General features: G+C 38.4%; 1 protein-coding gene across 14 annotated transcripts in view; it reads left to right on the top strand.

The window, feature by feature from the left end:
* zeb2b (zinc finger E-box binding homeobox 2b) overlaps positions 1-26,014 on the top strand; it is a 137,394-nt gene that overhangs the window by 93,149 nt on the left and 18,231 nt on the right. For 13 of the 14 annotated variants that reach the window (XM_069935007.1, XM_069934999.1, XM_069935004.1 and 10 more), the window contains 3 exons: positions 6,233-6,490; positions 18,794-18,865; positions 23,135-23,323. In XM_069935007.1, coding sequence (XP_069791108.1) covers positions 6,233-6,490; positions 18,794-18,865; positions 23,135-23,323 — 519 coding nt within the window. Of the gene's footprint in view, positions 1-6,232; positions 6,491-18,793; positions 18,866-23,134; positions 23,324-26,014 lie in introns of those variants that run through there. The other variant, XM_069935013.1, reaches the window with a different exon arrangement.

The following is a 26,014-nucleotide window of genomic DNA, read 5'->3' on the forward strand; positions in this document are numbered from 1 at the left end:
GGATCCACATCACCCAGCACATGCTCTGTTCTTAAGAGTATCAGGCCACTAGACTTGCACCACTACTAATAAGCGGTAATTCTGCCTCGCCTGCAGGAAAAAGGCATCTCAGGGTTGTATGTGATGTCATATATCTACTTTGACAATAAATCTGAAATGCTAGCTTTTCACCTTGGACTAGCTTGGGACCATAAATAGTGGCCAAATTCACTTAATCATATCTCCAACTTTTTGTTATGGACTGCATTATAGTAGATGGAGAAATAAGTAATCCAGTCTCCTGGCCAAAGGTAAATGATAAAGAACAATTATTAGAAAATTGATCAGTTGTTTGTGTATGGGATTGAAGTGGGATTGTTGTGAAAGACCAAGGAATGGAGGAGAAATCCATTGAATATTTATTGAATTTTAATCCTAATTGATTGACAGTTTAAAGCAAGAAGAAATGAGTTATCATTACAAACAACACCATATGTTCCAAAACACAGTTTGCTCACTTAACCCCTCCTAAAATATTATTAACATACAGGCATTTTCTAACATCTGCTTTGAAATTTCCTTTTTTAAAAATTTTTCCTTACTTGCACATTTAGCATTGCGATTAATGAAATGCTATTACAGTTCCAGTGACCCAAGTTTGAATCCAGCATTGTCTGTAAGGAGTTTATGTGTTCTCCCCATGTCTGTGTGGGTTTCCTTTGGGTGATCCAGGTTCCTCCTACCCTTCAAAACATACGGGGGTTCTGGGTTAATAAGATATTTGAATGGCACGGCCTCGTGGGACCTGTTATGGTGCTGTATGTCTAAATTTAAATTTAAATTAAAAAAAATAGATACAAACATAGGAATTGGGAAGATTATTCTTCCATTTAATTAAATTATGGCTTATATGATTGTAACCTCACTCTGCATTCATATCTACCATTCAATCTTTTGCTCATCATCTACCTCTTCCTTAAGAATATCAAATACACCACTTTCACTCCTTTGAAGAAGTAAGTAGCAAAGACTTACAACCTTCTGAGACAAAGAAACATTTTGCATCATATCTGGTTTTAATGGCTGACCCCTTATTTTAAACAATGATGCATAATTCTAGAGTATCCCTTGAGAGAAAACATCTTGTCAAGATTCCTCAGTAAGTCGCAATCAAGTTCTCTTTCATGTCTATGGCCCAGCAGATAAAATTATCTCACATTATCCCATCTGATAGTGACAAAGGCCATGGAGTCACACAGCAGAGAAATAAGCTGTTCGGCCCATTGAATTTGCACTAGACAGTTAAGCATCCAATTGCTCTACTCCTATTTTATTCTACCCCTCCCTTCCACCCCCAATCTAGCACTTTCCTCCACACTAGGGATGATTTACAGTGGTTGTTTAATTCAACTGATTTGCACATCTTTGGAATGTGGAACGAAACAAGAAGGAAATCTATTTGGTTCTAGAGAGTATATGTAAACTGCATGCAGGCAGTGCCAGATGTCAGGATTGAATCCAAGTTGCTGATGCTCTGAAGAAGCCTTTTCAATATTTGGAATGTTTCAATCAGATCCCCCTCATCTAAATTCCAGCAAGTACTGGTGCAGAGAGTTTAAACACTCTTAATTGTTAATCCTCTCATCCACAGGATAATTCTGGTAAACTTCCTCTGGAATGTCTTCTTAGATATAGGGCCTAAAACTGTTCACAATACTTCCATAAGGGAAAAAAAAAGTTACCTCAGGCCTAACAATTCCTGGCCAACTTACATCATTTGAATCTTAATGAGCTTCATAGCCTTGGCTTACTTTGTAGCTAGGTCTAAAATCATGAAGATTTCTGTGCTGCTCCAATTCCTGGTCATCCCCAAATTCACTCATTGGTAGGTCTGCCTTCAGCATGTTTCTCCTGAAGTATCACAACCACCATACTTTCCATTTCTTCCTTTGGAATGATATTTGAAATGTATCTCACTAACTCATGATCATCTTATATTTCCTCTGGCTTGGCATCAAATTTGATTGGCTAACTCACATGAAGTACCTTGGGATGTTTTCTTGTGTTAAAGAGAATGCATAATAACAAATTATTGTTATTAGAATACTTCAGTGTCAGTACTGGAATATTTACCTCTGGTACACCAGCCAAGGACCTGATCAAACCGTTTAAAAAATACAAAAGGGGAGCAGATACAAATGTATATTTCATTGATGATTATGGCTAGCACCTTCCAGAGAATGTGCTTATTGCCTTTTGGGGCCAAATGACAAGTTTCTGTGCAGTAAATTCTTTATATTTCTTTTCTTAAAATGAGACAAGAAGGAATTCAGACCTGATATTCGGCAAATTTTTAACAGCACGGCAACTGGATGTTTTGTGGAGCTATATGGTGCTGTAAAGATTATGAAGGGAAACTACCAGGCAAAAGACTTTTTGTTTTGCAAGGGGTAACATTGTCTGTCATTTCCACAATAATGATGGTATCAATCGCTAGTGATGCAACGGAATGTTGAACATGATTTGCCCATTTGCAAACAAATGTAAAATGGTTTGCCAAACAGTGTTATTAAAGCAACATTTCCTTGCAACCTTTTATTCTGGGTAGAATAAAGCCAGCTTGAGGTGGCACCGTCTTTTTTCCAAGCCAGCTTTTTGCAAAAGCAGCTAGATAATTGTTTCTCTGACAATCTCACTAAAACCATTTAGCTTGTGTAGGTGTCTGTCTTGCTGAGGCTGAATTTCAATGGTTCAGAAAAATGTTGTAGGAACATTGCAGCCTTAAAAGTGCACAGTAACTTTATTCCCATTGAGACATTTTATCTTATCATCATGGACAGTTTAGAAAGAGAAAACTAAATATGGGACCAAAGCACACAGAGCTTTCAGAAATATATTTACTTTGCTTTATTTCATATACACCATAATTCAATGAAAAGAGCTGGAAGGTACAGTGTTGGCAAACAGTTTCTTGGGCTTATGAGAGCATCTGTATTGCACTTTAAAATGAGAAAATAACATGACAAGAGTGAGTTAATATGGTGCTGCTTGTGTGTGGATGCATGCTGTACCAAAATCATACTTAGAACATTATTTATTTATATTTTAGCATAGCTTGCAGCAAGATGGAAGCTCGTTTTTTGTTTTATCAAGAAAGGATGGCTAATCTAGAACTGCTGTTGTGTGACATTTTTGAATATTTAAATTTTATTCCTCCATGTTTTAAAGTTGTAATTTCTGCTTGTTATCTTGTCCTGTTGAAGGCTGAAGCCCTGTTACATGTTCTTTTTAAAATATCTCTAAGATGTCCTCTTGTGATACAGCACTGTGATATATACTAACAGAGCAACAAGGTTGATATTTTTGCTATAAAACAACTTGTGGTAGAAAAAAATAAATAAATGCTTAAAGAGTTGAATTTCCCTGCAATAAAAGTGCCATTGAAAAGAATGGTTCAGAGGATGCATTAAAGTTTAATTGACTTCTTCACGTTAGAAAAAAAATGAAATTTTCTACAACCAGAAGTTTTACAAAGTCACTTTTGAAATTTTACAGACATTTGTTTTTTTCCAGCCTGATGGAAGGCACTGTTGTGATTGAATGAATTGATCAGAGGAGTGGATGTCCACTATGGAAATCCTCACATGTATCTCAATGAGATTTCTGCATTTTTAGTTTGCTAGGGTTTGCAATCATTCTCTGTAGGCATTTTACATTGTTCTGGCACTAATACAGGGCCATTGTATACTTTGAACCAGCAAATGAACATCTCTCCCTTTTCATTTTCTCTTTATATCTCACTTCATCCTCGAGTGTGTAGCTCTGAAAAATAATTCAGGCACCCACTTCCTCGTAGGTTGAAGTAATACCTTGTACTGGTGCCAACTTGTAGCCTGATGACTAAAACCTCCGTTGTATCCCTTGGTACATCGAGAGGATCCATCTGTAAGAAAAGCCTAACATAGACCAGAAGCAGAGAACACAATGTCACTACAGCTATAAATGTTTTTAAAAAATAGTTTGATTGTCTTTTTACAGAAAGAAAAGGAATAAAATCTATCATTTTGAAATAAGCAAAACAGTAGATTGTAATTTAGCTCAGATTCACATTTTTGTCAATTATGGGAACATGTTCTATGTTTTTGTTATTTAAGGTGTCTAGGCAGATAAGATCTCTTTACAGTTCTGCAAACTACATTAATTAAAAGTCTGGAAGTTTGCATGTAATTGAACAAATAGTCATCAGATTACAGCAATAATGATTTTAATGCCATTCAGATTACTTTTTTAAAAACCAAGAGAAAAAAAATAGTATCTTTTGTCTTGTCTTTGTAAGGGGGTGTTGGCTTATCAGTGTGATAAAATGGTAATGTTAAACCTAGAACTATTGTTCCATCTTTCTCACAGTTAAAATGAGGTCTCTGAGCCAATAGCTGGTGTTGTGGTGTTGCTCAGAGAAGTCATTCTTGTCCGGAAGAAATTAGTATTTATGAAGAGAACAATATTTACTGTCAACCAGGTCTTACAGGTTGCCAAGGTATTTTTGCCCTTTCAGGGTGATATATGTTCTGGTGCTGCCCCTACACTGAGACATTAGTTCATTCCTTGTTTAGCTTGTGCTGATATTTGTGAGTGTAGTACCTAGTGATTAATCATGTATCACCCTTTTCTCTGAAGTATTTGAATCACACTGCACTGGGCCACTCACGTGTTATTCAGAAAGAATGCTGTGGACAAGCAAAGGACCTTACAAGGCATGTTTTTCTGTGGAATAAAAAGCCTTTTAATGCTTGTCCAGCCTTAGATAATTTTATTCACTCCTTCAAGCCCTTCCATTATTTCTCTTGCACCCTGAGACCAGTTTTTAGGGGGTGGGTTGATAGCTTCCCAGGGCTTGGGCCTTTTGTTGTAGTCTGAGACAAATATATCCAGTGAAGCCTTGAACCCTTTTGCAATAAAGTATCTTCGACATGTTGCAAAGAAATGGTTAAACGGCCGTTGTGAAGGAAGGACACAACCAATTGTGCCAAGGTATATCTGGACCACACAGCTAGATTGAAGATGAATATCCCTATTTTATGTTAAAAAAAATCATTTATTTTTCAAAGGGCATTTCTCAGGCTGAACTTGGCTAAACCCTTGTGGTCACACCTCTTTGAAAAGGTTTTGTTTCGCCCGTCAATTGGTATTCAAACCAGGTCAGCATTTCTGTTTGCCCAACTTTGCTGCCGTTTTCATTTTAATTTGCACCTGTTGTGCAGTTGTTGGAAAGGCAAGTGCAGGCCCGCGGATTGTACAAAGATCATATTATGAGTAGATATGCAGAGTGTAATCTTTTTGTCTGGCTAATTTTTTAAAAAGTTTTTTTTCTGTTACTTTTCAAAGGACTAAAATTAAACAATAAATCTTCCAAAAGCTGTAAATATCATTGCATAGGGCCTTTAATAGAAAATATTTTAATGTTGGATAAATTAATGGGAGCAGAATTCTAAACCTGATACAAGTGAAAATTTTGTTCCTGCCGCTGTATAATCTGATAGTTGGCAAAAGCTACTTGAGAATGAGTTCAACAGAAAAAGACCCCAAAGGATTTCTCTATGAAGAGTAAAGAAATCAAAATGAGCATGAAAAGAGTTGGGATGTTTTTCTTGTTTCTTCTTCCCATGATGTCATGTAACTGAGCTGCTAGGTTGTGAGCATGTCTATTTGCATGCAAGCCTGTCCATTTTTGTTTCCTGTGAGCTGGATTAAACAGCTTCTGGCAGTGTTATGTCTGGATGTGTGTATCTGATGGTACGTTTCTCTGGCTAAACTAATGTCCCTGTGCTTATTACTCTAATCTTTCTTGTCTAGTGGCAAAGTGGACAATTTATGTACTACCATGCACACTGAATGACTGGAAAGGCAGACTAATGCAGAAGCAGCCACCTTCAATTCAGTTCAAATACCTTATTTATAAACTGTCTATTTTAAGTAATGCAACAGGTCTGTGTGGCAAAATAAACCTGTTTATTTTTGTTCTTGACTTGTTCCAACATTTGAAACATGTTTTGAAGTATAATCCGCATGTTTCTTTAGTGTTCTCAAAAATTTGTAGAGGGGCAGTTGATGCTTAGAGGAATTCATTTAAAAAGTTAAGACATGGCCAGTTCAAGAGAATGCAGGAACAGTGTAGTCCTTTGCTTTGTGAAAGTAATGGTTTCATATATCTTTTTTAACTCTAGGATTCCCTTTTTTCTTTTCTTTCTTACAGTTTTGAACTATGAGAATGTAGTGGATACGGGTTCAGAAACAGATGATGAAGACAAGCTTCACATTGCAGAAGATGACAGTATTATGAATGCCCTGGACCGAGATTCCAGTCCAGTGACTATGTCCAATCACGATTCTTCCCCACATGGGAACCAAGTGTTGTTGCCAAGAGAGGATGAAGAAAGAGAGAAGCGAGATTGCGGCACAGACCACACCTGGCACAGCAGGGAGACACTACCAGTCTCAATAGATGGTACTGGTAAGTCTAACTTCTGAACTTATAGTAGTGTCTTCTACAAAAATACTAACATATAAGATAAAGGTGTTGCACAAAATGCTTCATTCCAAATAATTTTACTCAACATACTGGTTAACCAGTGAAATGAACTGCGGAGGTTTAAAGTTTTAAATGTTGTGATTATTCAACCACTGTTATATATTAACTTTTGTGAGTTAACACATAAGAAATCTATTATCTGTTTTATGAATCTTTCACTTAGCTGGTGTAAAACTTGATTAAAGAATTAACAATTTTTGTTCAATTAGAGGAAAATAACATCACTTTATCATCATGTCAATGGGATACGGTTTGACATTAGTCCTTATAAACTGACATTAACAAAAAAAAATCTTCACAAATATTTCCTGTCAGTCAAAGATCAAAGTACTTTAATATATAAAGTGGAGGTAAGGGAAACAACCATTAAAATATTTAAAATAATATCTCAAATTGCAATTTCAGCTGTGATTTTGGCCTCAACATAAATTTATATCAAATATTAATACATTTTATTTCCATTTATTCAAAGTCTACTATGTTATTATTAGGGAGCATTTTGATGCATGCCTGCTTTCTGGATTCAATGAATGTCAAAGAGCAGTACAAATAAAACATAGGCATACAGAATGCTCTGTTTTTGGGCATTCATTTCTTCAGAATCAGAATTTATTGTCATGAACACGTCTCAAAATTTGTTGCTTTGCAGCACCATCTCTGTGCAAACATTTATATAAACCACCTTACAAAATTAATAGAAATAGAGCAAGAAAAAGACAAAGTAAGATAGTCCTTGTGTCACTGGGTGCTCGTCTTCAGGCTCCTGTATTTTTTTCCCAATGGTAGTAGAGTGAAGAAGGCATGGCCTGGGTGGTTGGGGTCCTTGAGGATAGAGGTTGCTGCCTCTTGTAGCTGTCCTTGATGGAGTGAAGACTGGTACCTGTGATGTTTCAGGCCGAGTTCACAAACCTCTGGAGTTTTTCCTTGTCCTTTTCATGACCTGTTTGTTAAATGAATACAACATTTATAGAATTGTCATGGAACAGAAAGAAGCCTCTTACCCACTTATGCACTGTCAGGCCCATTTCTTGGTCCTTCCCCACAGCTTCACAATTCCAAATCAGAAAACCCGTGTTTTAAAAATTGTTTTTCCTTCATTACAATTTACCCACCTTTTTAAATTATATCATGGTTGGCCATTTGAATCAAGTTCAAGAGCTGTATTAGAACAATTCCCTTAGAACACTCAAACTCTGTTCATAACTGCTTCTTTGCAAACATTGATTCTATAAGCCTTCTGTGTTGTGATGATTGTTTTTTTTTAAACATACCCATTTTGGCATCCCTTAATAGTGAAATATAGCACCTTAAAAAAATTTCCTTGGCAAGTCCGTTCTGATGAGGGGAAAATAAGGATACAATATAGTTGGGTTTGTCTTCAAACTTTGCAGGGAGTGGTGGGCTTGGGTCCGATTTATTAGGTTGTCCAGAACGAGGAGAAATATAGTGATGGGAAAATGGAGATATTAACAAAGGACAAGCCCATAATCAAGCTGCTTCCTCTAAGCTGTGCGAGTGTGCGCAGGCACGTACATTTTGCAACCAGCACACGAAGGAAATTAATATGCACATAAAAGATTAGTTACCTAAAATAATGTAGTAATTAATAATTATACTTATTGAAAATAATCACTTAGCTAACTGTTTCTGTTAACTAGTTGGTTAAACAAGTAGTTAATCATACTTATAATAAAACAAGCCAATACAGTTTTATTAGCACGATAGATAGGCTGTGCCAAAATGATCTTGAAACAATTTCAAGTTTACATTTGCACAAGCAGTTAGTGTGCACATACTTTTGTCACAGAAATTTTTTTTTCACAACATAAGATTTTTGCGCACGCTGACTACTAAAAATTAGAGGGAACATTGATCACACCTAGGTTACCATTTTGTCCCCTGTTTCAAAACAAAATATAGCTGAAAGAAAATCACTTTCACAAAAGATTTTGACATTTTTATGTAAAAGCAAATTAATCTCCAATGGTGCAGTTCATGATGAGTCAGAAGGCACATTTTCTCACTTACAATTTACAGCACAGAAATACATCGCTCAGCAGACCAATCTATGCTCCATGTAAGCTTCTTTCACTATAATTGGTTCTATCCTCCCTGCCACATGTTCATCTATTATCTTCAGCTTTGTGGAAACATCAAGTTGCACCCCAAAGATCTTAATGCTATCTTCTTTAACCATTATGCCTATTAGTAAGTCTTCAATTTCCTACTGTCATCTTGCTACTTATCTCATTCTCTTTCCTTCTATGTCTGCTTCTCCCACTTCCTTTTCACCTCTAATTTGGCTCAAATTCTGCTTCTTTACCTCCTTTATTTCTCCTCATATTCTCTCTCATGTCTGTGACAATAATTGAGAACTACAGTGCAGAAACAGATCCTTTGGCCCACTACTTTCAAAGAGAGTTTCTTGCCCGCTGTTATCAGGTTATTGAATGGACCTACCATTAGTAAAATAATGATGCCCTTGCGCCAATTTTACTGAACATTTTCTCTGTAAATCTGTACTGTGCCCTGTTATTTTATTTTGCATCCCCTATTGTATAGTTTAACTTGCCTGGATCACAAAAAAAATCACTTCATCCCAGTACACATGACAATAAACTGTTCAATACAATTTAATTTAATTATCAGTTATCAGTTACACTAATCCCAATTTAATCCAGAGTTTTTTTTAAATTCTCCCCTCTTTCTCATCAACACATCTAAAGTCACCTGAGACCATTCGAAGCAGCATTTAACCTGCTGCCAACTCACTTCTTTGGGACGTGGTAGGAACCCCACACGATCAATGGAAGAATGTGGAAACTCCACACTGCATCTGAGGATGGCATAGAACCCAGATCTCTGTTCTGTGATGTAGTAACTGTACTAGGTTTGCCAATATAACTCCCTCTTTGCTTCTATCTTACTCATTCCTCCATTTCAGTACACAGCCTAATGGCAGGTGGAACTCTGGTCAAAGCCTTTTGTTTAAGGGTTTTTTTTGTAAGATAGGCATGGGATATGAACTGTAGTTCTGACTGAGGAAGGCATTTAGATGGTGGGAAAGCAAGTTATAGGTGAACATAGGGAAGTTTGCCACAACTCATGGTCATGCATTTGGGAGAGAATATAAAACAAACCTTCATATATAAAACCCACAGTTTAAACTCTTGACATCCTGTCATGGCAAGTGACACAGCAGCTAGAATCTTAACCCCTGAAATAAGTGTGACCCAAACAAGAAGATTCTAAACTTTAAATATACAATGAATTACTCACAGAGATTGTAACATCTAAGTGGCATTAAGCACCATGGTAAGGTTATTTGCCTGTTGGTCCCTTGTGCTTATAAACATATATATCTTAATTTGTAGGGCCTCACAAATGTTTCCTTAGTGGCTTGATGCTTCTGGCACATTAGGTGAGTACAAGATACTACAGAGAGGGAGATCTTTGCATTTTGCCCTACCTAAACCCTTCAATTTTGGACAATTGTTGAGCTGTCACCATTTAATGCTGTGAGGCTTCAGATAACAAAATATAATCTAATTGACCAGGAAGATCTCAAATACAATCACTAGGACATTCAGGTGCTCCATCTGCTGACTTTTGCTGAATAAATGTGGTCTCAGGTCAGTTATTGCTACTTGAACTCTGGCATTCTGATGATATGTTCTTTGGAGGAATTTTTCTGATCAGATAAATAGCCTATATTGTCACATGGTCTCCTCAGTGGTTCTCTGTTGAAATACTGTTGGTATTTACTTTGTTACCCACTCTCTGCCCTGTTGTCCTTTCAAGGACTAGGACTACAATTTGTGAGATCACGAGTGCTGTGGGCTATTGCTTACCTGTCCCAATCGTTACCTGTAGTAGTGACCTGTGCTCTTGCTTAATATATGAGCCATTCTTCAACTGACCAACCATTGACCTACTGTGGATACTGATTTTAATGTGTGAAACTTCCTGCTCTAATGTTGATAAGGCTCCAGTCTGTCCTCTGCTCTGCAAATCACCCAGAGATCATAATCTATTTTGCATTTCTCTGACCATCAAGTGATAGTTACTACAGTCCAATAACCTCATAATTTCCAAGTTTCTGCAAAGAAAAAAAAAACCTGACTGCTGACCTCTCAGAAGCGTAAATCACCAAGTGTCAGCATTTACAGGAGAGCAAGGGGAACCAGAACTTTCAGTTCATGCTGAAGTTGTGTTGCCATTGCATGCAATGAGGATTACAAAACGTTAGTACATTCTAAGCGCATTTTCCCAATTGAGCTACCCTTGACTTTGTGACACTATTTAAAGAATGTCCTTGAGATAGTCCATGTAATTATAACAAATGCATAAGGACAGCAGGAGAATAAGATTTTTTCCCCACAAAGTAGCAATTTATTTAGTTTTAAACAAGCTGACAAATACCAGCAGCAAGCCCAGGCACCTGAAAAGAAGGAAGTAGGTGTCCTGTGGGATATTTCACAACCACTTTAAAAACACACACACACACACACACACACACACACACACACACACACACACACACACACACACACACACACACACACACACACACACACACACACACACACAGAAGTGCCTATTGCCCTAATCTTAAACCTAATGCACTTGTCTTTGTGGATGGCGAGAGGAGAGAGCTCAGGCGAGATGGACCTGTGATTATAGCAACCCACCATATTGTCCTTTTCTTCCTCAAGTGGATGAGCAGAAGTTGTGTAGATTACATCTACTTTGACCTTAGCCTTATCTGAGCATGGTCAGATATCTTGCCTATTTTTGAAATAAGTGCTGTCATTTTAAAAGAGGTTTCATTCAGTCCATCCGGATTGCATGCATTTTCCAGGTGCATCACTGGCTGAAGCAGTAGTATCTAAGGCAGAGGAAGTACTAGATGTTAAATTTGCAAATAGGAAACGCTAATTCCAAAGGGAGCACTCTTTACTTCTGGTGAATGAACAGAAAATGGTGCTCTATATTTGGATGAGTTCCAATACACATTCCCAGCATGCAAGTATAAATGCTCAGAGAACAAAGCTGGACTCCCTCCCTACATATAATTACACACAGGAGAAAAAAATGTCTATGTAATACCAAACAAATAAATGAGCAGGAGTAGACCATTCAGCCTATTGAACCTATTTCTGATAGACATTTAGACTATGTTGATCTAGATCTTGACTGCATTTACTTGTCTTGTTTTCAAAGATCTCAGTTTATTTAAAATAAATATTTAGATTCAGGTATACAGTACGGTAACAGGCCCTTTAAGCCCACAAGCCCCGGCTGCCTAATTACACCCAATTGACCTACAACCCCTGACAACTTTTGAACGGTGGGAGGAAACCCATGCTGACATGGAGAGAACGTACAAATTCCTTACAGACAGTGCCGGATTCGAAGACCAGTCTCTGGCGCTGTAACACCATCGCACTAACCATTATGCTAACCATGTTGCTCCAACTGTGCCAACATTCGTTCCTGTGCACAGTTCTAAAATGTAATAGCATGGGAGACCTAAGTAAAGTTTGCACTCTAGCCTGGGGATTGTAGTTTAGTTGCATTTCCTTAATAAGTATGCTAAAAGTCCTGGACTTATTTTTTTTTTTGTAGATCATCACACAGAATTGATACTAATGGCAGAGTTTCACCTCAACACAAAGAATTAACATAATATTTTGTGCTGTAAATATAAAGCTGTGGATCATAGCTTGGTATTGTGTATCTTATAATTCACAATCATTCACAGCTTTAATCTTTACATGAAAAAATGTCAACTTTTTTAAAAGATTCATCACTTGAGTAAAAAGGGATCACAATTGCATTCATTATTACGTGAAATATTTTTAACTGTTAACAATAAAGTTAAAATGTAATAAAGGAATAACAGAGACTAGCAGAAAGATAAATATGTTTAATTAGGGTAGAAGATGATTGCCAAAGGAAATGTACCTCCTATGGAAGGCACTAACGTTTATAAATTAATCTTTTATATTGAATCCTTTTCATGCATCTAATGAGAATAATGATTCCTGGTGTTGTTAACCTTAGGATGTCTGTACATGGTCCCTGTCCTTTATGTTGCAGAATTTATCATGTGCTCTGATTTAAGTCATGAAGTGCCAGCTTTGGTATCTTCTTTAAATGATTAGTAGTTCTCCACATGTACTGTATTTACTGCAATGCAACATTAACTACATATTACAAAAGTCTATCATTGGATGTAAAGCACTTTGGAACATCTGAATCTTGCTTTTCTTTAAAATGGAAGGCCACCCTTCAGTCTAGCACTTTCAGTAGTGGCACTTTGACAAGAGTTCAGATGATATAGATATAACTGAATGCACCATATGTGTCATTGCCTGTTTAAAAACTTCTTGCTGCTTCTTGCTATTCTGAAGTTGGCAGTTGAATATTTTTATCCATCTAAAATGGCTGTTAAATTTTTAGGTTATTTCTACCCTTTATACTCTACATAATTGGTGCCACATCTTAGACAAAACTCTGATGAACTCTCAATATCACATAGTTTTGAAGTTGCCTGTGACAGTTTTTATTATAGTTCATCTGGACACACCCCTTGCTGACTGTGCCACAGCTCCCTCCTCAGTCCAGGACAGTCGACCAGCATGGACGAGTCTCCATTCTGTTGTTAATAAAAGCCTATCTGTTTTCATATAACTTCTTGTCTTTTGAAGTAATTGATGGGGCATCAGCCTGTCAAAGCTAAACTGGAGAAAAACAGATAACCCTGTCCCTACATATTCTTGGGCTTTTTCAATTACTTCTAACTTGTTGGGATCTTTCTGTGGTAATTAGAATCAATAAAGCATCATATCAGACTTCACTTTAAGTTAACAATGTCTAGGTAGTAAACAAATAATTTAATGAATACAACATAGTTACACTTCAACCATATTATCTAAAACCTTAAATGAACAAGAAATGAAAAGAATGCAATATTTGATGGCATATAAGAATCATGGGCATATTCAGCAGGGAATATTTATAATTTGTTAGTATATTTATGGGTAAGTATTTAATGGTGAATAATGCTCTCAGTGATTCTCGTCACTCTTTATCTGTAAAGGCACACAAACAGATGCCACTAGTCTAGGACCCCTCTCTTCTCTCTCTCTTTGGTTTGGCTTCGCGGACGAAGATTTATGGAGGGGGTAAAAGTCCACGGAGAAAGGAAGGAAAAGAGAGCCGCTTCAGAGATATCTTGTTCATGGATCCCACAACCTCCTCTGATGCCACTGCCTCCTACACTCTTATATCCTTTTGTCCATCCCATTGCTAAACCCAAGCTCCAGGCATCCAAGTCATCCTTCTCAGCCCCTGGATTAGAACCAAAGCTGTTAATGTCCAAAGTCCTCTAGGTGACTTGCACTCTCACAAATTCCAGTCCCCATATCTGGTTCTCAGGCACCAATCTCCAGCAGACTATAGCCTTGAATGAGTCCTTTAGCCATGGAGGTGCCTTACTGGTCTGCTACCCTCTGCTCTGAGGATCCCCTTTCAGGCCTCTCCTTTCCAGAGGGGTTGTTCTTACACTCTGCGCCAGTCCACTGCTTCCCCCGGAGTCTGCAACCCTTGTACTTTGGGCTGTCAAACATGGGCACAAAGATCTTAGACACAGATCTTCATGGGGTTTTGATGATTTTTTAAAAAATATTCCCATTCAACAGGCAGTTTACACCTGTACAATACCATTGGCATAATGATCGGGCATTAAGATCCTGAGGAGGAATGATGGAAGATGTGGCTATGCTCATTGCTCACCTTGGGTTTGTGAAGTGTTTCAAGATGATAACTGCATACTAAATAATTACACCTCAAAAATTAATTAACCAAAGCATAGGTAATTGTCAATTGGTTCTCAAATTCTGAAAATCCATTGTTATCACAATAATACATATTATCCTAAAATTATGAAATGTTCCTGACAAGTGAAAAATGTTCACCTAAATCAAGCAAGTGTTTTTAATACACTGTAGATGGTTGAGGTGGGGTGAAAAGTAATTCAGTTCTGAAATGTATGGTTGCATGTTTTCTAATACTTTCAGGCACTTGTAGCTGCTGGTCAGAATAGCACCAATTAAAATACTTTTAAAGAAAGACTTTTAGTTAGTGGAGGGAGAAGGATTCAAGGCTCCCTGCAACTACATAACGCATTTTCTGCTGTACTTCCACAAAGAAATATTCTTTGTTTTCTCCATTCTCCTGGCTGGCTTAAGGCTTCATCAGTGGTTATTGCCCTCAGATATCTTGTGCAAGAAGCTATTGTTCACATGTGAATGAACAGGCTGTCTGACTGTGATCATGCTTTAGCCAAACCCAATACTACCGTCATCTGCTGTGCTTACACTGGCATTATCAACAAGGACTAAGCAGAGTTTTGAAGAATGAGAGCCAACTTAATGACCCCTTTACTTATTTGGAGCACTTTGATTGTTAAGAATAGGTAAAAGTAATAATAATATCTTATGGGGAATCGGATGGAGAGATTGTCAGTGCACAATGCAACTGATCTTGGCAGATGATATCTTCAAGAATGCCACTCAGTAGGTTGGTACTGTTGAGCTTATATGACATAGATTTTCCTCACATCTAAATTCTGAAGTAAAGTTGCAAGACTGTAACACTGGTACGATTGATACTAAAGGCTCTCATGGAACAGAGGATTATGTGTAGTCAATCCACACAAAGTTTGCGCCTACACAAGTGAAGGCATAGCGGTGTCATACCAGCCTCACGAAGGTCTGGCAATACTCCATATTGCTAATAACTACAATGGGCTAGTGAAAGGTCACCCCAGATAACATGCATAACGCCCACTGCAAAGCTGTCAAGGCTACATTCTGAAGAAGTGGTCAGGCATTAGAGATTTAGTTGCCAAATTCATTATTAATCTGTTAACTCTTTCTCTGGATCACAGCTATCTTTTCACTGCAGATAGGCAACTGACTTGAACCAGATATCTAACAAAAAGTCTTGGTTAATGGTATGGAGTAACTCCAAACCCTTTAAATTTAGAATGGAAGATGGATTCCATAAAGCTTAGAGCTTTATGGTTTATTTAGATCAACAGCTGAAGGAAATAGAGTCAATACAGATTTACAAAATTTTGTAGACTGTTTCAGTTTTGGAATGAGTGTAAAGAATTTTACTTGGCACTTGCATGATCTATCCCGCTAATTACAAATCAAACATAACTGACCTTATCATGATCATTTGGGAGCAAATCTTGTCATGGATCAACACAATAAAGACTTGGAATGAAGGGAGAGATGTGAAACTCTAAATTAGGCTATGCACTTTGCCACATAGACCTGAGAATTAAGCACCCAATTTTGCCTTTTGGCTTCTCAAACAAATTTGGGTTCTCAAACAAAGCATTCAGAATCTTTGGTCAAAAATTGACCATTGACAACATTAGTTGCCATTTGAGGAACAGTCTTTCAAATGTGCATTGATGAAAATTCTACATTCTTTTTTTCTAATTTCACTTGTAAATGGACTGGTTCTAATTTTTGCTGAAGCCAGTGAGATGGAATCATTTCTTCCCAACAAACCTTCAACTTGATCATTCAAAAATTTCAATCGTTACCTATTAATATTCAAAATTCCAAAAAAACACACACATTTCACTTGAACGATACTACTCTTTACTCCATCGCCTGCAGTATGTATCATTCAAATGAAGATACTTCTCTCTTGCAAAACTGCTTACAGTATTCAATTTTCTTCTAATCAGGGTTTCATATAATTATAGCAAAACATTTTACCTTTGCCGGGCCATGACTGATTTATACAGAGGCCTGAAAGCCTGGAGCCGGACTATTTTTGGTATTTCAACACTGAATACATGGGATGAACATCAGCATTCAGTCATGGTGGGTTAGTTATGGAGAAATAAGGGAATGGGGAAAGTGCTAAAAGTTTGAGCTTACTGGTTTAAGTCTGGAAGACTGTGAGATACTCCTACAATGAAGGATAAACATTACTTTCCTTCAATCCATAAACTTAGACTCTGGTCTTGATAATAATGTGCCAATATTTAATCCACTAATTTATTTACAATTTATATGATACTACAAATTCTATCTTTAATCTTATAATCTTGCTTGAGATTGTATACATTCTTTTTGCCCCATCCAGCAAAAATTCCATCTATACTACTTAACACACACACATACACACACACACACATTCACACATATACACACACACCCATGCTCACATACCTACACACATACAGACCCATGCATACACACCCAAGAACACACATACCCACACACACACCAATACACATACACATACTCACATACTCATGCACATACCATACACACACATGTGCACACCACCCACATACACACACACACCCATGCACAGACTACAAACACATACACACCACAAACACACCACACAGACAACCCCCACACAGACACACACACACAGACCACCCACATACACACACACATGCACACACCACAAACACATACACACACATATCCTCTCACACACCACAAACACACAGACACATATACCAACTCAAACACCACCCCCACACACACCCACTATTTCTCTCTTCCCCTCTCTCTCTCACACACACAACTATTTCTCTTTCTCTCTCACACACACACACACACACACACACACACACACACACACACACACACACACACACACACACACACACACACACACACACACACACACACACACACACACACCAAGCCTAGAAATAACTTTCCATCTGTTTCACTCAATGAAACCTTTACATTTAATATAAGTCCTGACTCAGGTTGTCTTCTCTCTCTCTCCCTCTCTCTCTCTCCCTCCTGCATTACTACACTTGGTTAGCAGGAAATAGGTTCTCAGCTGAAGAGCATAGCTGACCTGCTTGAGTTCTTGCAGTTCCTTCCGGTTACACAGCACAATAAAAGTTTTGTGTTTTGAATTGTCCTTGACATTCTTTTATCCCACAATGGTGGACGCAGTGTCCTGGAAAACATGACATCATTATCACTGACAGATGCTTAAAAAAATCACCTGAAAATCAGCTCCCTTTGCTCTCTCAACCCTTCATGTTCAGAACCACATGCTTCTTTGAAATTTCTTCTATACACAAGAGATAATGGTACATTATGATCGTTCTAGTGTATCATGTTTATTGGTTTCTCATATTTGTTAAAGAAAACGAATGATTGAGTGATGTGTGGTGAGAGATCTTATACTGTACATGTACTGGGTAGTTTTTAACAAACAGACTCTCTGATATCTGCCATCCATGGCTGCTCTATTATTTACTGCAGCACATTGATCATTTTGCACTCGAGGACAACGATGTGCATAAAAAAGAGTCTGTTTCTGTTCGTCTTTCTTTCAAATCTGGCCTCAGGGGACCAACCAAAGTGATACTGCTTCTTTACGCAGCTTGAATGTTCTGTTTTGAGTCTAGTTTGTTTACAAGGCCATGATTGTAGTGGTTTTCACTTTAGGTGCCACACAGTCTATGCAACTGCAACAACAAAACTGAGTTCAAGAAAGAGATCTGTAAACATTGTTCCTATTAATGAATGTTGGAGCAGCAAACAGATAGCACAGAACCAAAGAACCTCTCTCACCCTTTACCTAAAAACGGCACTAAGATAACTGGGGAAGTAGAAAACTGCGGCATTGACATTATCATTGCAAAGATACGGTGTCAGTTCTTCCTCAGCTGGTAAAGTGCCCTCAGATGAAAAACTTATGATGTGCATGATTCACATGAGGCACATGAGATGAGCAACAGCACAATACAACAGTTATATTTCTAATAGTCTCTTCACAGAAACATCTTAAATTCAGTGTATCTTTGTCAAGTTAACATTGCTGGCATAGATAGTTTATTGAAACTGACAGCCTTTTTTTGTGTGCACTTGTCTTCCCCTTTAATTCTTGAGATTTTTCTTCCATAATTATTCAATGCTAGCTGTAATATTGAAGGTTAATAAATACTCATCTGGCCCAGGGTGATTGGATTCAATGAAAAGACCAGAACAAAGATGATTGAGACAAGATTTGAGGACAATCTGTGTTTACATTAAAAAAATACCACACTTCACCAGGTCTCACTGGTTCTGCCTTGTTTTGTCCATTTTACAAAACCACAATCAAAGCTCATAAATATTGAGCCCTTTCTCCTGTCTTCTTTCTCCACAGAAGAAATGAAGGAAGAATATGACACTATGGGGCCTGAAGCCACACTTCAGCCGAGTAGAGGGAATGGTACAGGTGAGTACATAAAGTGTTCTTTCAAGCTTTTTTATTTCATGAATATGATGTTTATTATCAAATACTCAGCATGAAGCAGTGGTCATTTTGCTTTAAATGTGGCTAGCTGAAGTTCTGCTCTGAATAAAATTGTACGTTCACTTTCATTAGATTTTCATTAGCTTGGACGTCGTCTTCCTGTGCCTTCCAATGAACTTTCCCTTCCAACCACGCACCTCCTCCTCATTTCCCTTCCGAGATAATTTAATGGGTTCAATTCCCCGTGTGTGGCTAGAAGGCCACAGATGTAGTGATGTTTATGTATCTAAAGTCTCTGCATTCTAAATTACCTTATTAGTTATGTAAACAGCTGTAAATTAAATGACATTCGTGGGGCTGGGTCCCTTTAATTATGATCCAAGGTTGTTCAGAGCTATCCTGGGTGAATCCAGCAACTGGTTTTAAGTCAGAACTAAGGAGCCATGTGCTCATTGGCATTCCGAGAATCTTTTTTGCACCTGATAAAGAGATTTCATGAAAGCCATAGCACAGCAATATTGAAAGCTTGTACTCTGTGTCCCCATGGCTGCAAATGGGCTTATTTCATCTTTCTCTCTGTAGTAGGCTGAACCCTTTTATTATTTCAGTTCATCAAGGTGTTTTCCAGAATGCAAATCAAAGTTACAACACTAAACCACAGAGACATACGTTTCGATCTAAATTTAACTTCAGATGGGAACTTTACTAGTAGTTGGTTGCACTATGACATATTTTGCTAATCTCGTGAAAACTGGTCACAGGTTTTTAAATAAACAAAAGCAACCAGCTAAGCTGTTTCTGATTTTGCAAATGCATCAAAAACCAAAGATAGATTTAAATACATATTTGATGTTTCATTTCACCCTGGTTTGGCAGGTTCCTCACATTGCATTTTCAAAGTCAGCGCAGCCACTCCATCTCACAAACCAAGTTCTGCCGCAGTATTCTGACTGGAAAAACATACAAATTTTAAGCTATTGTTCTTTAATGGAACAATTTGTATTCTTCTAAAGTTACAAACTTAGTAAAAAAAATAGGCTTTTTTGTTCTTTTATTTAAAACTTCAATTCATGTGAGAAATGCATTTCAAATTCTTCTTTATTTAGTTCATCCCCAGAGACTGACAAATGTTTGGCCAACTTATTTTTATAATTCTCTGTGGGACAGCAAAATTTTGTTTGGTCATTCATCTTTAGTGGGTATTCCATTCCTTTTAAGCTTACCAATAACCTCAATGCATGTTCATTGGTGTCATTGCTACATTGCTGAGATGGCATAAGATTTGGACCTGCTATTTCATTTTCCACTCATTTAGACAGGAACAAATCCCAGTTCTATAACGGTAAGTTATAACTGAAAGAAGATTGGTATTTCTCTTTTGGCCAGAGTGGTGTTGTAAAAGGATTTCCACATTTAAACTGGCTGTCAGTGCAATAAGGCAAGGTTAGCTTACCGCTTAGCATGACACTATTTCAGCGCCTGCTACCCAGGTTCAAATTTGTTGTTGTCTGTACATTTCTCCCTGTGTCTGTGTGGGTTTCCTTTAGGTGTTCTGGTTTCCTCCCACCGTTCAAAAAGTACAGGGTTTTTGATTAATTGGTTGTTATTGGTGGCCAGGTATAGGCTCGTGGGCCAGAAGGGCCTGTTATCATGCTGTATGTCTAAATAACGAGGTAGAAATCATTTGTTTTGCTCTAATATTTCAACTGGAAAATATAGTCAAAGCATCTCAATGTTAGCAATAAAACAATTGCACACAATCAGTAGAGGCTTTGACTTCATTGCTAATTCACAGAGACCATTTTTAACACATCTTGAGCATCTTCTTGAAGTAGAAGTACAACTGTTGGGTTGTACTAATCAAGGTACTGAATAATCCCTCTTGATGGCACTCTGTGCTCAGGATCCTCCAGTCATTCTTGGGACAATGGGTACGTTAGAAAATATAAGAATCATGTCAGTGATTGGAACTGCATTCTCTTTTATTTTATTTACTCATTCATTTTCCATTATCTGGTGTCACTGAGAAGGTCAGTATTTATTGTCCCTGAGAAAGTTGTGGTGAGTCACCTCCTTGAACCACTGTTGTCCTTCTAGTGACAAAATCCTCATATTATTGGGGAAGAGTTCCTGGATTTAGACAATGAAATGGTGGTGCTATGTTTTCAAGTCAGGAGAGTGTGAAACAAAAAGGGGCTGATTTCCATGGGTTTTTTCAACACCATTTCCACTGCTGCCTTCACTCCCCTTCCCCCTCCCTTTCTCATCAACTTATCAACAGTTACTGCAGGCCATTTCTGTACCAAATTGTCAATCTATTTTAAAATTCTTCTTAATACTATGCTTGAGCTAAACATCAAGGAAGAACATTGGAAAGTCAAGACTTTCATCTTGATAGTTTGTCTCAAAGCAGAAGAATTTACCATGAGAGTAAATAATGTTTTATGTCCAAATACATTGTAATCTATTGACCTATTAATTCCAATTGAAAAATGTACTTTATTCAGCAAGACACAATTATAAATTGATTTATTTCCAGAGGAAAAGCTGGAAAAAACTTCAGACCACTTTTTTTTATTCCATTATATCATCAACCCATATTCTATGGCCTCTGGTGTTCCATTCTGGCAATGCACAGAATGACGTAATTCCCTATGCAACCTCTTTGGGAGCATTGCAAGGAATGTGGGCTAAATTGTCTGAGAATCAGCCACTTTTGAAGGATGTGTGGCTGTCCAAGGTTAATAAGTCTTCACAATATGGTACTATCCCCCCTTGGTTACTTTGCATTCTTTTGGCATATCCATAATACTTTATCAACGGCTCTCCCCAAATCATCGTGCCAATCTCACGAGTCCCAGTTTGCCACTCCCCCCCCTCCCACCTCAAGTTTCATATTCTACTGATGTCCAAATTCCAACCACCAAATACTTCTCAGTATTTTCTTTCCTGTTTGGAAGGTTGATTCTCATCCTAACTGGCAAACATGACTTGTTGGAGGAACACCACCAAATATTCCATTTGGTCTCCCACCAATCTGATGGAAGTAACATCAACTTCTCTAATTTCCATGAAATCCCTTGCTAGAGTCTCTTTTCTTTCCCTGTACCTCCTTTCCTCCAACTCCCCATCCCCTTCCCTTCCCTCTCCATTGTAAGAGCTACCCCTACTTCCCATCACTTCTCAGCTTTTTTTTCTTCCATCTTCCCACCCATATCCACCTATGACCATTGCTCTGTACCCTTGCCCCTTCCTCCCTCCTTTCCTCTCTTCCCCTGACCTTTTTATTTAGGCACCTGCCTGCATTTTGCTCACATATTGATGAAGGGCTCAGGCCTGAAAAGTTGGTTGTCCTTAAATTCCTATAGATGTTCCACAACCTGCTGAGTTTCTTCAGCACTTTTGTGTACTGCATTACAATCTCAGGGTCTGCAGACTTTCCTGTTTAACTCTATTCTCTAACCCCTTGTCCCTACCATTGCTCCCACCCCAACTTAACCAATACTGCTGCAATCTTGAGCCCCTTTCTCCAATCTTCAATCTTTATTAAAAATGTGCAATGCTAAATATGAAAGTCTCTGGGTGGTGGTGGGAGCTGATGGGTGTGGAGCTCAGGAAAGAGAAGTGGAGAACTGCTGACATTGGTGTCCCACTCCTTCACCAGTATGGAGTGACCCACAGGGATTTTAAGGCCTCTCTGTTAAAAGACCATGATTATCTGCCAATACACTGAAAGTTTTCCTTGAATGTTTACAGCTACTCTGTGCATAAAAGTTCTCAGTAGCCATATTGTTGCTGAAATACACTGAGTTGTTGGTTATATTTTTCTTTAAATAACACCGTTTCCTAGTGTAACTATAAAATGCCAGTAATTAAGAAAAAATCAAGGAAAAACCCTGAAAGATAACAAGACTGAAGAAAACAGAAGTAAAACTTGGCATGGTGGCAAGTCAGGCAGTTTAGGCTTGTAATCAGCATGTACCAATAAGGGTCTGTCATTTCCTGGCTAATGAAGGCTGCGGTTTTATTTGCTTTGTTTGTGATTATTTCAGCTATCTCCACCTAACAGTTAGAGTTCCCACAAGAGCTAAACAGTATGGGGAAGCAAAAATTCCAAGTAAAATTGCAGTTATTCAAAGCTGTGCATTATGACTCGAGAGATGCCAAGTCACTCTGGTTAGTGCAGCAAGATTGGTCGATGCAGAACTGACATTCTTCTCCCTCTCTCCTTTTCTCAATATGTTATTTTAGGAAAGACTGTAGATTGCACGTCAGATCTTGAGGAGTATTTTGCCAAACGGAAGCTTGAGGAAGGAGACAGCCATGTGGTTAGCATTGCAGAATACTTGCAGCGGAGTGACACAGCCATTATCTATCCAGAAGCGCCTGAAGAACTCTCCCGGCATGGAACACCAGAGGCCAATGGGCAAGAGGACAATGGTGAGTCCTTCCCAACCCACTGGTCATTACACTGTACAAGCTGCCACATCATAAGGTCTTCAAATGCCTTCATGTTTACCTTTAAATATTGAGAAATTTTTAACAGCTATTCAAGGCCCACTCTCAAATATGAAATAATACACTTTGCCAAACCACTGATATATATGTCATATTAAGTTTTCATTTTACAACTTTCTGTGCTTTATACACACATTTTGATTGAAATGTTACTTCAGTTAAGTGAATAGTTTCCAGGCCATATGAGTAGCACATCTGATAAAGGAATTCTTGACCACTGTTCATATTATTCAAGAGAAGCCACATACTGTAGCAGTATCTAACTTTGACAGTTTGATGAAGTTATTTTAAGTTATCCTGTGTAAGTACTCATTTGACTTTAACACAGAGGAGTAACTTGTATTTAATTATTTGGAGGATCTTTCACTTACAACCAGTGACCCTTTGCACACTGAAATGACTGCATCCTAACTTATGGCATCCTGACATGCAAGGTAATGTTCAAGATTCAAGATTATTTTATTGTCATGTAATAAAACAGAAAATGTGATATTAAATGAAATTACCTTTAGTCTACTGTAAGGCAAACAAAGATTCACTATCAGAAGAAATTCCTCAGCATGCCATACAGTCAGACAAAGAGAAGTAAAAGAGAGAACCCCAGAGTCACAAGTGTCCATAGATTGACCTTTAGCACTCTTGCAGCCACACAGCCTTCAGGCCAAACCATTAGCACCCCGAGCTCCAGATGCACATCTCTGACACAATCAGGAAGGCTCCAGCACCCTTTGCACCCTCTCACATCTCGGTTCAATACCTCACAAACTTTCAGCCAGTCTCCAGCAGCCTGCATGAGTTCCAACAGCCCATCACATGGGTTCTTCAGCCTCAAAGCCCCTCATTGGTTCTTCACCATGATTATTGTCATGTAGGTTGTCTCCTCTGTTTCTCCTTCTCAAACAGGGAGAGGTCTCCTCATTTTCTGGGGCCCTACGGGAATCATTTGTTTCCTCAGAGTCTGCAATCCCTCATGGCTGCTGCCAATCATAGGCACTCCCATCTTGGGCCCAGACCCTACAGTCACAGGATTTTCAAATATACCACAGTCATCTCCTTTAATAGACCGTTTAAAGCCTGTACAGAGCCGACAGCAGACAAATGGGCTGTTGGACCCCTGTGGGGGAGCACTGTGTCTCCACTCCCTGCACTCCACAGGTCTGCACCAGCGGCAGCGTTGCCGTAACATCAACTCCGACAGCATGTTTCAGCTTCATAAAACTCTGGTCAGACCTCATTCAGTTCTGGTTGCCTTGTCATTGGAAGCTTTAGAGAGTGTGCAGAGGAGATTTAACAGGATGTTGCTTATGAAGAAAGGCTGTGTGTTTTTGGATGTTTCTCTTTGAAATGCAGGTGCTGAAAGGTGGTTTTTCAGAGATGTTTGAGATTATGATAGGGTGGACTGCCTGAACCTTTTTTCCAGGGCAGCAATGGTCATTACCACTGTACATCTGCTAAAATTAGTGAAGGAAAGTTTAGCGGAGATGTCAGAGGTAGTTTTTTTTACTCAAGAGTCACATTTAAAAGATTCTTAGGTAGCATATAGATGTAAGAAAAATGGAGGATTATGAGCTATGAGGGAGGAAACGGTTAGATTGATGTGCCATGCTTATGTAGGTTGCTGTAATATCATGGGCCATAAGGCATGCACTATGCTGTACTGTTCTATGTTCTAACTCTCAAATGCTAAATAGAGCAACCAACAATAAAGGGTGCAGTCAATGAATGTTCAGCTGGTCAGGTAGCCTCTGTGGAAAGAGAGATCGAGTTGATGTTCCAGGTTGAAGATCCTTCATTAGAACACTGAATTTATGTTGATTATCTTGCCAGGAAATGATGAACCTTCCATGTGTCTCCTGGGATATATAGATTGGCATTGCTACTGCTCTTATTGGGCATATGAAGGTATTTAAACCTAACCAGCTTTGAGAGACATAGCGACTGTGGGCGACTTGTGATTGGGGGACCTGGACACTGGTTCATGGGAACCAGGTATCGGAGCCAGGATTTGAGAGGTGCTGAGGATAAGAAGGGCTCCTGAAGGGCTTCAGACACTGAAGGCTTCCAGATCATGTCATATGCTTGGATCTGGAGCTCAGGTTGGTGATGAGTCGAACAGGAGTCAGTGCGGTTACAAAGGCTGGAAGAGCACTGGAGGCAAATTCACTGATGCTCAGTAAATCTGAAGGGATGTCCTATTGCTTCTTTTTCTCTCATACTGCAAGGGGTGCCGGCTAATGGCGACTCTTCTTCTGCCTTATAGCAGCAAAAGTTAAAGTATGTGTTACATTTTTAATGTATTATTACACATTAAAGGAATCTTGAACCTTGACATTACAATCTCTCTTTTCCAAACATGCTTCATTGTCTTATTACACACAGATACATCTTATTGCTCATTTGGGTGTAAATGAGGCATGCCTACTGTCACCCCGCCTTGTAAATATGGTGATCTGGATGAATTCCAGATTAAATGAGGAGACAATGTCAATCAGAAAGAGGCAGAGTTGGTTTTCTGAAAAGTTGACGTCAAGTGACAATACGAATTGAAGATCAGGTCAACAAACAGCGACTAAGATTTAACAAGTTTGAAACACCATTTATCCTGCTTCTGCC

Source organism: Narcine bancroftii, chromosome 4 (assembly GCF_036971445.1).
Source record: "Narcine bancroftii isolate sNarBan1 chromosome 4, sNarBan1.hap1, whole genome shotgun sequence".
Lineage (NCBI taxonomy): Eukaryota > Metazoa > Chordata > Chondrichthyes > Torpediniformes > Narcinidae > Narcine > Narcine bancroftii.